The following is a 14,362-nucleotide window of genomic DNA, read 5'->3' on the forward strand; positions in this document are numbered from 1 at the left end:
AGGAAAAAGACATGAATTTCTGAAGTCCCAAGCATCTGTCATTTTTGGTTACAAATACTACTCTGCTCTAGCAAGGCTGCTTCTACAAAGAAAATCTGGATACTTCTCTACTCAAAAATCTAAAATTATGCCTTATTGTATTTGTAAAGAATTTGCTATTTCGAGGATGTCAACTGCTTCAGCTTGTCCAGTAAAGGCAAAGGAAAGCAATGGCTTCTGTAACCAAGCTGTGAACAGCTCTATGAGATGGGGAAGTCACCAGCTCTTAGATACAACAAGCTGTCTGTTCTCCAATAGTGGTGCTCACAGTCTGGCAGATACACTGATAAGCAACTTACTTTTGCTCTCCCCATCCTGACGTCCATCTCCAGGCCATGGCTCCTTCTCGCGGTCTCTTCGGAAACTCGGCCCATCCCTCCGAGAATGAGGTGGATACCTTTCTGAGTCTCTCTTTTGATGTCCCAAGCGTGATTCTTGCCCTTCTTCACGCTTCCTGGATTCAGGTTCCTTATCAGCTGTCCTTGACGGCTGGTTGGATTGTTTTTCTGATGGGGTTGGTATGGATATTTTCTGAGGCTGAGGGTAGGTTATTAATACTTGCTTGGCCTCTGTCATTAAGGGAACAGAAACAGAAAGAGAATCTTTTTTTTTTTAAGATTTATTTATTATTATTACAAAGTCAGATATACAGAGAGGAAGAGCTTCCATCCGATGGTTCACTCCCCCCAAGTGGCCGCAACGGTCGGTGCTGTGCCGATCTGGAGTCAGGAGCCAGGAACCTTCTCCAGGTCTCCCACATGGGTGCAGGATCCTAAAGCATTAGGCTGTCCTTGACTGCTTTCCCAGGCCACAAGCAGGGAGCTAGATGGGAAGTGGAGCTGCCGGGATTAGAACCGGCACCCATATGGGATCCCGGCGCGTTCAAGGCAAGGACTTTAGCCACTAGGCCACGCCACCGGGCCCAGAAAGAGAATCTCTATCCAAAAAAACACTACTACTTTAATTCCTCTTTATCTGTCAACCAGTATTTTTAGTAGCCTCAGAAATACCTATAAGGGGTGGGTGTTCAGCACACCAGTTAAAATAGTATCTACCTAGGACAACTGTATCCCATGTAATAGTATCTGGGTCAAGTTTCAGCTACTTTACTTTTTTTGAAAGATTTATTTTTACGGCAAAGTCAGACATATAGAGAGGAGGAGAGACAGAGAGGAAAATCCTCCGTCTAATGATTCACATCCTAAGTGACTGCAACGGCTGGAATTAGCTAATCCGAAGCCAGAAACCAGGAGCCTCCTCCAGGTCTTCCACATGAGTGCAGGGTCCCAAGGTGTTGGGCTGCCCTTGACTGCTTACCCAGGACACAATAAGGGAGCTGGATGGGAAGTGGGGCCACTGGTACTAGAATCGAAGCTCATATGGGATTCACCTCCCACTAACACACCTGGTAAAACAGCAAAAAGATGTCCCAAGTACTTGGACACCTATCACCGATGCAGGAGACCCAGATGGAATTCCAGGCTTCTGGCTTCAGCCTGGCCCAGTCCTAGTTGCTGTGGCTGGTCATTTTGGGAGTGAATGAGTTGACAGATCTCTCTCCATCTCTCTAAGATTCCCTGTAGTTCTGTTTTTTAAAAATAAATAAAATTTTTAAAACTTAGCAGACATCAAATATTATTATTTTTCATGGAATCTTTCATGGACTTGAACGATAGAAAGGCAGAGGTAGAGACTGTCAATCAACTGGCCCACTTCCTAAACATCTCCACTGGGCCAGGCCGAGGCTGGGAACCTGGGTCTCCTATATTGGGGGCAGGGATTCACGCACTTGAGTCATTACTTGCTGCCTCCCAGAGCAATAATCAACAGGAAGGTAGAAACAGGAGTGCAGCCTGCACTCAAAGTGAAGAACTCTTAATACAGGATGCAGGCATTCCAACTGGAGTTTTATCTGGTATGCCAAAGAGCACAAGAATAAACTAAATTTGAACCTTAGAATGTGTTCTTCAGAATGCTACTTGAATCCATGCACCAAACTGTATTTCATGGTCATGCCCTAGTTTTTTTTTCCCTCTCCTCCTCTGAATTATTTATTTTTATTGAAAAGTCAAATAAACTTCCTTTGTGTTTCAAAAAAAAAACTCAGATTTACAGAGAGAAGGAAAAAGATCATCCATCTTTTAGTTCACTCCCCAAGTGATCACATGGGTTGGAGCTGAGCTGATCTGAAGCCAGGAGTTTCTTCTGGGTCTCCCACATGAGTAGAGGGTTCCAAAATGTTGGGCTGTCTCCTCTGCTTTCCCAAGGAACAAGCAGGGAGCTGGATGGAGAGTGGAGCAGCTGAGACACAAAATAGCATCATATGAGATCGTGGGCCTTGGAGGTGAAGAACTAGCCAACTGAGCCATTACACCAGGCCCTATGCCCTAGCTTTGCTTGAGGAATATCAGATACAGGCACATACATCGTTACTACAGGAATATGATGACAGATGTCTCTGATACCTTTTTTTTTTTTTTTTTTTTTTAAAGATTTCGGTTGTTTCGGAACTGATGTGGTAGTCCAGCAGATGAAGTCCTCACCTTGCATTCCCTGGGATACCATAAGGGCACTGATTCATATCCCAGCTGCTGCACTTTCTTTCCAGCTCCCTGCTTGTGACCTAGGAAAGAAGTCAAGGATGGCCCAAAGCCTTGGGACCCTGCATCTGCATGGGAGACCTAGAAAAAGCTCCTGGTACCTGGCTTCAGATCAGTTCAGCACTGACTGAAGTGGCTACTTGGGGAATGAACCAGCGGATGGAAGATCTTTCTGTCTCTCCTTCATCCTGTAAATCTGACTTTGCATTAAAAATGAACAAATCTTCTTAAAAAATTGCAAAGTCAGATACATAGAGGAGGAGAGACAGAGAGAAAGATCTTCCATACAATGATTCATTCTCCAAGTGACAGCAATGGCTGGTCACTTTCGGAGATCTGGAAGAGGCTCCTGGCTCTTGCTTCAGAGCAGCTTAGCTCCAGCCATTGTGGCCACTTGGGGAGTGAATCAACAGATGGAAGATCTTCCTCTCTGTATATCTGACTTGCCAATAAAAATGAAATAAATCGACAATAAGATGCTGGACTCTATGTTTGGTATACGCTTGCAATGGGGGAATCTCAACTGAACTTGAGCTGTGGTTATGCAACAAGGTGGAGGAATCCACCATGGTGGGAGGGTTTGGGGAGGGGTGGGGAGAACCCAAGTACCTATGAAACTGTGTCACATAATACAATGTAATTAATGAATTAAAAATAATAAATAATAATAAAAAAATTTAAAAATGAAATAAATCTTTAAAAATTTTAAGTTATGTGCTTTCTTTCACATGTTATACATATATTGAATTGTACCCCTTGACAGGTAGAGTGATTCTACGTCAATAAAAGTTAATTTAAAAAGTGCTTGGGTAGTAGGTTTTTTCCTTTATATTGGATAGTCTCACAATCCTGATTATTTTTCTCTTAAGATTTTTCATATTATTATTTTTTTTTAAGATTTTTATTCATTTTTATTACAGCCAGATATACACAGAGGAGGAGAGACAGAGAGGAAGATCTTCCGTCCGATGTTTCACTCCCCAAGTGAGCCGCAACAGGCCGATGCGCGCCGATCCGATGCCGGGAACCTGGAACCTCTTCCGGGTCTCCCACGCGGGTGCAGGGTCCCAGTGCATTGGGCCGTCCTCAACTGCTTTCCCAGGCCACAAGCAGGGAGCTGGATGGGAAGTGGAGCTGCCGGGATTAGAACCGGCGCCCATATGGGATCCCGGGGCTTTCAAGGCGAGGACTTTAGCCGCTAGGCCACGCCGCCGGGCCCTCATATTACTATTTTAAAAATATTTATTCTAAAGGCAGAATTACAGAAACAGGAGGAGATGGACAGAGATTTTCTACTTTTTGACACGTTCCCCAATGGCTACATGGCTAGGACTGGACCAATCCAAAGCCAGAAGCTTCTTCAGGTGTCTTATACGGGGTGCAGGAGCCCAAGCACTTTGGTCATCTTCTGCTGCTATCCCAGGTGCATTAGCAGGGAGACAAATCAGAAGTATTACAACTGGGATTCAAATTACCACCCATAACAGATGTTGATATTTCAGGTAAAGGATTACCTCACTATGTTACAATGCGAGCCCTGGTGTCGCATATATTCTATTTCAATCTGACATCTTAAATTTCTTCTCCGTGACAATACTACTGAACTGTGACTACCTGCCTCTGATTACTTAGCCACTTCAGCCTAAAGACCTTGCAATCCCATTTCTTTATTCTGGTTGGACACTATGGTCCTAAATCTCTTTGCTAACAAATCACATGACGTAGGATATTAATCAGCTCTTTCTTTTTTTTTTTATTTATTTTTATTACAAAGTTAGACACACAGAGAGGAGGAGAAACAGACAGGAAGATCCCCATCCGATGACCCACTTCCCAAGCGAGCCACAATGGCTGATGCTGTGCTGATCCGAAGTCAGGAGCCAGGAACTTCCTCCATGTGTCCCATGTGAGTGCAGGGTTCCAAGGCCTTGGGCCATCCTCGACTGCTTTCCCAGGCCACAAGCAGGGAGTTGGATGGGAAGTGGAGTTGCCTGTACCAGAACCGGCGCCCATATGGGATCCCAACGCATTCAAGGCGAGGACTTTAGCCGCCAGGCTATGGCACTGGGCCCAATCAGCTCTTTCAAAAGCTTTATACATTAGCCTTTATTTAGGGGTGAAAATTCTTTAAAACTAAAGAGAGCAGGTAATTTGTTATATTCTTTGCACAAGATAAAAACCATAATCACATCCACCACTCACCTTCCTTTGGGCACTTGCAAAATGAACATGACAATCGGTGCCCACCAGTGCTGCTCTTACACTGCAAGGGAAAAAAAATTCAATTTGGTTGGAAACATTTATTTAAAGCACTCTCTTTCTCATATATATGCATACAGTAACACATATGGAAAGTGAAAGAAACAAGCTGAATCTCAAATCTCAAAGTGCTATGGACCTGATAGCTACCCTACCTACCAGAATCAGCTGGCAGACAGTATCTGGTAAGTTACTTTCTCAGAACTGCATTCTTCCTTTAATTTTATTGGATAGATTTTCAGAGAGAAAGATCATCTGTCTGCTGGTTCACTTCCCAATGGCTACAATGACCAGAGCTGAGCTGGTCCAAAGCCAGGAGCCAGGACTTCTGGATCTCCCACATAGCTTGCAGGGTCCCAAGGCTTTGGGTCATCCTCTACTGCTTCCCAGGCCACAAGCAGGGAGCTGGATGGAAAGGAGCAGCCAGGACAAGAACCAGTGCCCATATGGGGTCCTGTGCGTGCAAGGTGAGCAGTTAGCCATTTACCACTGCGCTGGGTCCTGCAGGTTGGCGATTAATGTGCTGTACCACAGCACTAGTCCCTTAGATTGTTTTATGCTCAAAGCAATCAAAATGGACTGCTAATAAAAGAGCATAGCACAATTTCTTTTTAATATGTCAATATGAAATAATATGAAGTTTAACAGAAATACCGCAACCTGGTACCTGAAATTCTACATGTTTGGAAAACCTAAACTATCCTATGGAGAGCCTGCACAGAACCAGGCTCTCCAAATGCTCATTTCCAAATACATGGTCCCCTGTAAGCACTTCTAGGAAAAGTAACAGAGAAGAGAAGGTAAGTCAAGGGACTATGATGATGATTATTATTTTAAAAGATTTCTTTATGTATAAGAAAGGCAGAGTTACAGAGAGAAGGGGAGAGTCAAACAGAAGTCTTTCATCTGCTGGATCATTCCCCTGCTGGCCACATTGAAGCCAGAGCTCAGAGCTTCATCCAGGTCACTTTTCCATTGTAAATATTAAGAAGCATACAGCCCTATTTTTGCTATTACTTCAAAATAATAAGGGACTTTAGTTTGCTCTCTGGCTCCAGCCATTTAAATATTCCCATACATATGAAGAATTGGGTCCACAAGACACACAAGTTTATTGTTTTTGAAATTTATTTTTATTGGAAAGTCAGATTTACAGAGAGGAGAGAAGGAAAGATCTTCCATCTGCTGATTCACTCCCCAAGTGGCTGCAACAGCCATAGCTAAGCCAACACAAAGTTAGGAGGCAGGAGGCAGGAGCTTATTCTGTGTTTCCCACATGGAAGCAGTGTCCCAAGGCCTTGGCCTTTCTTCAACTGCTTTCCCAGGCCATAAGCAGGGAGCTGGATGGGAAGTGGGGCATCTGGAACATGAACCAGTGTCCAAAAGAGATGCCAGAGAGAACTTTAGCCACTAGTTCTCATGCCAGGCCCTCCACATCTCTTAAGTTGATACAGGGACCTGATCACCTGGCCATCTTCTTTAGCTTTCACAGGCACAAGTTAATAGGGAATGAATGGACGTGGCCTATCAGGTTTTGAACTGATCTCTGTATGGGATGCTAGCACTCTAGGTAGAGGACTAAATGGCTACAACAATGCTAACCCCAGGGGTTATTATTTTTATGATCAACAGAAAATTAGGCATGAGCGCTTGAGAGGGCATCTCCAGTACAGACTCAGACTGTACAATGGTCACATGCAGCAGCTGGGAAGTGGGAATTGGGGACATTACCACGGCCCCCAGTTCATCTTCATTGTATGTAGTAAGAAGAGCTTTGCCCTTGGCAATGCCACTGCTGGAGACATGCAGGAGTTGTAATGATGGATGTCTACTTTTAAAGGATCAAATATTTTATACTTACTCGTTTGCAGTACCAAAAATCCGGTCCTGGTACATACTCAAGAGTGACCTCTTTGTCACGGATCATTAGAGTTCCCTGTAAAGACAAAGACAGAAGTCATCAACATCAATCCTAGCAGAACACAGAGAGAGACAGGAAGGCACAGAGAGCCTTTCTGGTCTCCAACCTGAAACATGTTATAAAGTGAGTTTACTCTTTGGCAAAGGCAGAAAGGCTGTGTTAAGCCACAGATTTGATGTAACGTGACACAGCAAACAAGCTTAGGCAGTGTGAAAAGATGAAAATGGTCTTCGGCCTTGGCTCCTGCAGACCGGGGTGCTGTCCTTGGGTAGGCTAGGCCAGGTCTACTCCAGAAGTCATGTAGCACATTTTTACAAGTCCCAGCAAGTCCCCCACTTGGTTGAGGAGTTAGTGCACAATCAAGAAGCAAACTCTTTTGCAGCATGGAGGCATGGGAGCCCTCTGAATAATCTCCTTTCCCATGGCTAACTCACATCTCCTTGGAGAGGCAGTAAGGGCTGTAAGTTTTGCTTCCCAAATATTCTCTTTGGAAGAGTGGCTATACAGCAAAAGCACCAGGATAGAGAGGTACAACACTGAAGATAGGAAGAAATGAGGAGTGAAAGCCACATGACATGTGACATCCTAATACAGGAAACTATACAGCTGGTGGTAGTAGAGGTGACGGTAGTAGCAATAGCAGCAGCTTCACTTTGGCCTGGAGCCTAGAGGGAGCCAGTCCCGAGATCTGAGGAGCAACTACTGGCACAAAAGATTCTGGGAAAGCGTGGTGAAGGAACAGGTAAGAAAACATGCCCAATAAGCCTGTAGTCAGAAAACTCTCTTGCCTCTCCATTTTGAGGAAGTCAATGTGTAGTTCATATCAAGAAAAATAATAAACACTAGCCAGCAGATGTAGGTTGTAGCAAAGGGGAAAAGAATCTCTGCCTACTGACAAGGGACCCTCACCCACACTTGTAAATGAACTAACCGAGGCTGCGACTCTGGAACTAGCACCTGCGCTGTGTTCATTCTCCGCCCTCTAGGGTCCTCTGTGTCTCCTCAGACAGGGCTCTGAGATATACAAGTCATTTCTTTGCAAATGGAACTCAGTTTCTTGCTTGAATCCATACATCTGTCAAATAATGCTTTACCTCTCTGCTTTTCATATCAAAAGAGTTAAAAAAATACACAGAAAATTATTGTCTTGTCAAAAGCAAACGTAAACTGTTTATCTATCTAGGACTTAGAATTTGATCTCTGAGAAACTATCTCCTGGCTTTCCCTCAAGGCTAATAAACAATGACAATAAAAAGTTTCTTATATTTATTAAACATTTACTCAGAGCCAGAAATTACTAAGTACATATTCTTTTTTAATTCCCTAAATGACCACATGGAGTAGTAACATTATTTTCATTTGACAGGTGAGGAAACATGCCCAGACACACAGGGTCACTCAACTGGTAAAGGGTTGAGGTGGAGTCACATCTGGATTTTTAGAGAAGAGAATCTTCCTCATTTACCAACTTGTGTTTGCTATTAGGGATAGGTAATCTGACCTCACGAACCAGCTGGGAAAGAAACAAAATCTTCAGCGGAGCACCGTTTTCAACCCAGTTTTAATGATGCAGACATGGTCAAAACAGTGCCCTACCCAGGACAAAACATCACACCATTGAGAGTATGAACTAAATCTGAATGCTGTTTATACCCCATGATCTTCAGCAAAGTCCTAACGTCTTTGTGCTTTAGCTTCCTCATCTGTTTACAGTACCTACTCCATAGAGTAGAAGAATAACATACATAAAGAAGATGGAATATGGTGAGGGCTCAATAAGTGTTAAGCCCTAAATGCTAAAAATGTCAAGCCCTAAATGTTAACAAAAGACTAGCCATTATCAGATAAGACCAGACAGAGTCAAACAGCCACAATACTACGCATGCTGCTTGCCTGAGACAGGAACATCTGAGAACCCATCTCATCTCAATCTTCTGAAAGGTTATATTTTTATTAGCAATTTCACTGTACATCAGAACCTGATATGAGCTGTCAATTTTCTAGCCCAGATCTCAATAGTCAGGCAATAGCCCAGGCAACATCATACCAGCTTTTTATTTATCAGCACCAAACACAGTAACTGAGACTGAAAACAAAGCTTAAGCAGTTCTTGTTGAATGGTGGAAGGACTAAGTAGGATCAACCACCGGTGGAGAACTGGAGTGCTCAGAAGACTTTGGAGGGAGATACTGCTGTCTCCACACACATTTGCATACCCAATTGACAAAACACATCAATTACTATATGAACAGTAACCATGAGAACAAGGCATAGGCTGAATTTCAGTCAACTGAAAATTCTGATTTCACCACTTGAAGGCATTAGTAATGAGGAACTGTTAAGGCAAAAACACTTTATATTTCTCAGACAACAAATGTGCCGCTCCAGTAGCTTTGGACACATGACCTTTTGCAACTGGAAGGAACTCTCCCGCCAGGAGCCCACATAATCTTGAGGTTTTCTTCATCTATTGTGGTATGAAGGAAATGGTTTCTTACTTTAATGGAATCCCTACAACTTGTACACAGTTTGATTTCAGACTGCCAGTAACCACTGCTGAAAAATATATCATGGTTTTAGGGCCCGGCGGCGTGGCCTAGCGGCTAAAGTCCTCGCCTTGAAAGCCCCGGGATCCCATATGGGCGCCGGTCCTAATCCCGGCAGCTCCACTTCCCATCCAGCTCCCTGCTTGTGGCCTGGGAAAGCAGTTGAGGACGGCCCAATGCATTGGGACACTGCACCCGCGTGGGAGACCCGGAAGAGATTCCAGGTTCCCGGCTTCGGATCGGCGCGCATCGGCCCGTTGCGGCTCACTTGGGGAGTGAAACATCGGAAGGAAGATCTTCCTCTCTGTCTCTCCTCTATATATATATGGCTGTAATAAAAATGAATAAATCTTTAAAAAAAAAAAAAGAAAAGAAAAATATATCATGGTTTTAACATTACCACTGAGGAACAGTCAATTCTTTTAATAAGAATCAACAAGTCACAGAAAAAAAAACTGAATGAGGTTAGCTATGTATGATTTGATACCCCAGTAACTGTCACACAAAGTAGCCCAGATCCACTAACTACATATCTAGCTGCACCTTGTCCCATCCCTATCAGATTTTCTCTAGCTTCCAGAGCAAAACTTTGTCAATGACTCCCAAGTAAGTAACCTCTGGGGACTCAGATTAATGAGTAGTTAGAATAATGCAATGACTTTTAGTAGTTATCTCTTTTTCATTTTTTAAAGAATTACCTGCACTCCTATATTTTTCTTTCTTTAAAAAATAATTATTTTTATTTGTAAGTCATATTTTACAAAGAGAAGGAGAGAAAAGATCTTCCATCTGCTGGTTCATTCTCCAAATGGCCACATAGCAGGAGCTGATCTGATCCAAGTGAGGAGCTTCTTCTGTTCTCCTATGCAGGTATAAGGGCCCAAGGACTTGAGCCATCTTCCACTGCTTTCCAGTTCTCAAGTAGGGAATTGGATTGGAAATGGAGCAGCAAGGACATGAACTAGCACTCATACAGGATGCCAGCTCTGAAGGTAAAGGCTTAGCCTACTACGCTCCAGTGCCAGATGCACGGTTATCTACTCTTATTTGTCTAATATCTACAATCTTCAGTACACCAGAATTTTTATTCATCATTTGATTTACTTAGTTATTAAGCTACTCAACCAAAGGTACCATTCGAAGCCACAAGCCTGGTCAACCATGTTTAGCTCCTACGCAGCCAACACTATTTGAGAAGCAAAATCAAAGTCACTTTATTGACAGTAGTATTAGATTAAGTCAGACACAAATCTTCTCAAGCCCTATGTCCTCAGTTGGCAGTCATACAATTGTGTTCCTAAGTGCATTTCAAGGGGTCATAATACATAAAGTTACAAAAAGCTACAGATATTTTTGTCCCAGACTAACAAAGCAAATCCCTTATTCTTTATCTCAGAGAATTACAAAGGGGCAAACGTCGGATCTGAGAACTGCTGAATTACACATGTACATTCCCATGTCCCTTTTCCATTAACTGCTCCACAACTTCACAACTCCATTTTGTGATTATCTGGCTGTAATATGGGTCACAGAGTTCAGATTCTGCCATATACTCTAATATGTTCATAATGAACCCTCAAGGATTCTTGAGGTCTTGGGAGATACGAGAAAATGGAAAGAACATATCTGGCCAGCACCTTTGCTGCAAATCTCCAACATAAACACAGTAAGAGTCATACTTTGCAATGAGAATGCAACTGCCCAAATCTTCCAAGCCAGAGACAGACAGTATTAAAGGCAAGGGACAGTATATGAGTCTTGCAACAACAGCTCTCACTGAAAAATCAGCACCTCTTTTCATTTGATTTGTTCTTCGAAGCATAACACAACAGAATCAGATTATTGGTGGGTAAGACTTAACACTATTTATCAGATACAGTGATCTTCGTTTACAAAGCAATTTAAAGCTTAGCAAGATATTCTTTACAAATCTCATCATTAGACCCTTATAAACAGGGTATATGTAAAATCTGTTTATACAAAGTTTGGCTGAGATACATGGAGCACCTTGCAGAAGATTACAAATCTAGTTAGCAACACATACATTCAATACTGAAACTAGGTTATCTTTTCACCATTATCATCCCCCTCTTTTAGATTTATTTATTTTTATTGGAAAGGCAGATAAAAGAGAGGAGGAGAGACAGAGAGGAAGATCTTCCGTCCGATGGTTCACTCCCCAAGCGGCCGCAACGGCTGGAGCTGAGCCAATGCTAAGGTAAGAGCCAGGAGCTTCTTCCAGGTCTCCCACGCTGGTGCAGGGTCCCAAAGCTTGGGGCCGTCCTCGAATTCTTTACCAGGCCACAGGCAGGCAGCTGGATGAGAAGTGGAGCCGCTGGGATTAGAACTGGTACCCATATGGGATCCCGGCACATTCAAGGCCAAGACTAACCGCTATGCTATTGGACCGGCCCCTTCCTTTTTTTAAGGTTTTTATTCGAAAGTCAAATTTACAGATAGAAGAAGAGACAGAAAGATCTTTCATCTGTTGGTTCATTCCCCAAGTGGCTGCAACAGCTGGAGCTGGGCGGACCCAAAGCCAGGAGCCAGGAGCCTTTTTCCTGATTTCTCACGTGGGTGCTAGGTCCCAACGCTTTGGGCCACCCTCTACTGCTCTCTTAGGCCACAGGCAGGGAGCTGGAAAGGAAGTAGAACAGCTGAGACATGAACCATCAGTGCCCATATGGAATCCCCAGTGAATGCAAGGCGAGGACCTTAGCCACCAGGCTACTGCATCAGGCCGTTTTAAATTTAATTTTTTAAAAAGATATGTGGGGAAGCCGGGGAATACTAGACTCGGACAGATCACTTGGCCCCCAGGAGGGGTGCTGCAGATTGCTTGGGGAAGAGAGTCTGGGGACATGTTAGAGTAATAGCAGCTGAGGACATGTGTAACAGGGGAGGAATGACTTCTGTAGTCTTACATGGACTGAACCACTACTCTAATAGGTAGTCAAGAAAATTGAGACAAAGTGGTTTAGGTAGGAGAAGGAGGGAATGTCTTGGTCAGCTCAAGGTATCCATCCACATGGGAGACCTGGATTGAGCTAAACAGCATCCCAGATTGCCCACCGGCACAAAATTGCTAAGGCTGGGGGGCATGTCTGGCTGGGCTAGACTGCAGTTTCGGGCCACAAGCGTTGGGGCAGGGGGTGGGTTATGTCTGGCTTGGCTGCAGCACCCACTAGAATGTGAGAGAACCAGATCTGGGAACATTTTCTTTAGGGCACTTGTAGACTCACCTCTGTGGGACTGCAGCATTCACCAGTTTGGGCCAAGAGCTGAGGATGGTGATTGTGTGAGTCAAGCTGACTAGAGAACTCACCTGACAGGAACCCAACTAACACTTGCAGGAGCAGGGTTGGGACCAGGTTGGGTGAGGCCTGGCTGCAGTATCCACACGCACATGCAATGGCCAGGACTGAGAGCAGATCACGCTAAGCAGGGCTGCTGTACCTACCAGCATGTTGAAGATCTGAGGCTGGAAAATTTCCCTACTAGACCAAAGCTCCTGCTGGGGAGCCCAACAGACAGGGCTGGTGGCAGGTCAGGCCAGACTGGGCCAGGCCATCTCAGATTGGGCTGCAGGACCTGCTAGTACGCATAGGGCATTGGGCTGGGAGTGGGTCTGGTAGAGAAACTCAGGGAATCTCTTGTGGGTCTGCTCATTCCACTGTGAGCCTGAGAGCTGGGATTGCTGGTGGGCTGGTCTGGGGTAGAGCCAGGCTAAGCTGCTACATGTTTGGGGCTAAGTTAAGTAAGCTGCAACACCCACAAGAGCTAGAGTTTGCTCTCAACATATGGCTCATTCTCCTAATGTCTGCAACAGCCAGAACTGGACCAAGGCCAAGATCAAAACAAAAATCCGGGGATGCCATCTAGGTCTCCTATATGGGTTAGCAGGAACCCTAACTGCCTGGGTCATTATTGATGCCCACAACATTCAGAGCTTGGCTAGCTGGAAGACAGGAATCAAAAGCCCAATTCAGATCTCCAACAATGGGTGGCAGGGACCCAATACTTAAACTCTACCTATTGTCTCCCACTGGATAAAGCAGCAGGCAGTTTTTTTTTTTTTTAATATTTATTTTATTATGTATTATTGGAAAGCAGATTTTACAGTGAGAAGGAGTTTCACAGAGAAAGAACTCTGGTTTGCTAGCTTACTTCCCAAGCGGCCACATGGGCCGGACCTGACCCGACCTGAAGCGAGGAGCTTCTTCCGGGTCTCCCACGTGGGCTCTGGGCCACAAGGCTTTGGGCCGTCCTCAACTGCTTTCCCATAAGCCAGGAGCTGGATGGGAAGCAGGGCTGCCAGGATTAGAACTGGCGCCCATTTGGGATCCCAGCGTGTTCAAGGCAAGGACTTTTACTTATTTTTATCAGAAAGTAGATACGCATTTGGGGAGTGAATCATCGAATGGAAGATCTTCTTTTCTGTCTATCTTCCTCTCTGTATATCTGACTTTGAAATAAAAAAAAAACAGGGTCCGGTGCGATAGTGTAGAGGTTAAGGTCCTCGCAGGTAACTCCCTGCCATTACTACATGTATTTTAAAGATGTTAATACTACTAGAAACTGTCTCGTCATGATCAAAGAAAATCTTTGATCTGTAATCTTAGAAACACTTCCACTAACTTTGCTCCTGAAATATTTAAAGAAAAGATATGTCTGTCATAAGCTTCATAACATTCTCCCATTCTTGGGCCCAGCAGCATGGCCTAGCAGCTAAAGTCCTCGCCTTGAACACGCCGGGATCCCATGTGGGCACCGGTTCTAATCCCTTCCAGCTCCACTTCCCATCCAGCTCCCTGCTTGTGGCCTGGGAAAGCAGTCGAGGATGGCCCAAAGCTTTGGGACCCTGCACCAGCATGGGAGACCTGGAAGAGGTTCCAGGTTCCCGGCTTTGGATCAGCACAGCACCGGCCGCTGTGGCTCACTTGGGGAGTGAATTAATGGACGGAAGATCTTCCTCTCTGTCTCTCCTCCTCTGTGTA

General features: G+C 44.4%; 1 protein-coding gene across 5 annotated transcripts in view; it reads right to left on the bottom strand.

Annotated features, from left to right (window-relative positions):
- The window catches only part of RBM6 (RNA binding motif protein 6), an 83,208-nt gene that overhangs the window by 14,561 nt on the left and 54,285 nt on the right, over positions 1-14,362 (bottom strand). For all 5 annotated transcript variants that reach the window (XM_004581483.4, XM_058679059.1, XM_058679060.1 and 2 more), the window contains 3 exons: positions 6,760-6,834; positions 4,842-4,902; positions 339-608 (listed from right to left, as the gene is read on the bottom strand). In XM_004581483.4, coding sequence (XP_004581540.2) covers positions 339-608; positions 4,842-4,902; positions 6,760-6,834 — 406 coding nt within the window. The remainder of the gene's footprint in view (positions 1-338; positions 609-4,841; positions 4,903-6,759; positions 6,835-14,362) is intronic.

The sequence above is a fragment of the Ochotona princeps genome, chromosome 21 (genome assembly GCF_030435755.1).
Source record: "Ochotona princeps isolate mOchPri1 chromosome 21, mOchPri1.hap1, whole genome shotgun sequence".
In the NCBI taxonomy this organism is placed as follows: Eukaryota; Metazoa; Chordata; class Mammalia; order Lagomorpha; family Ochotonidae; genus Ochotona; species Ochotona princeps.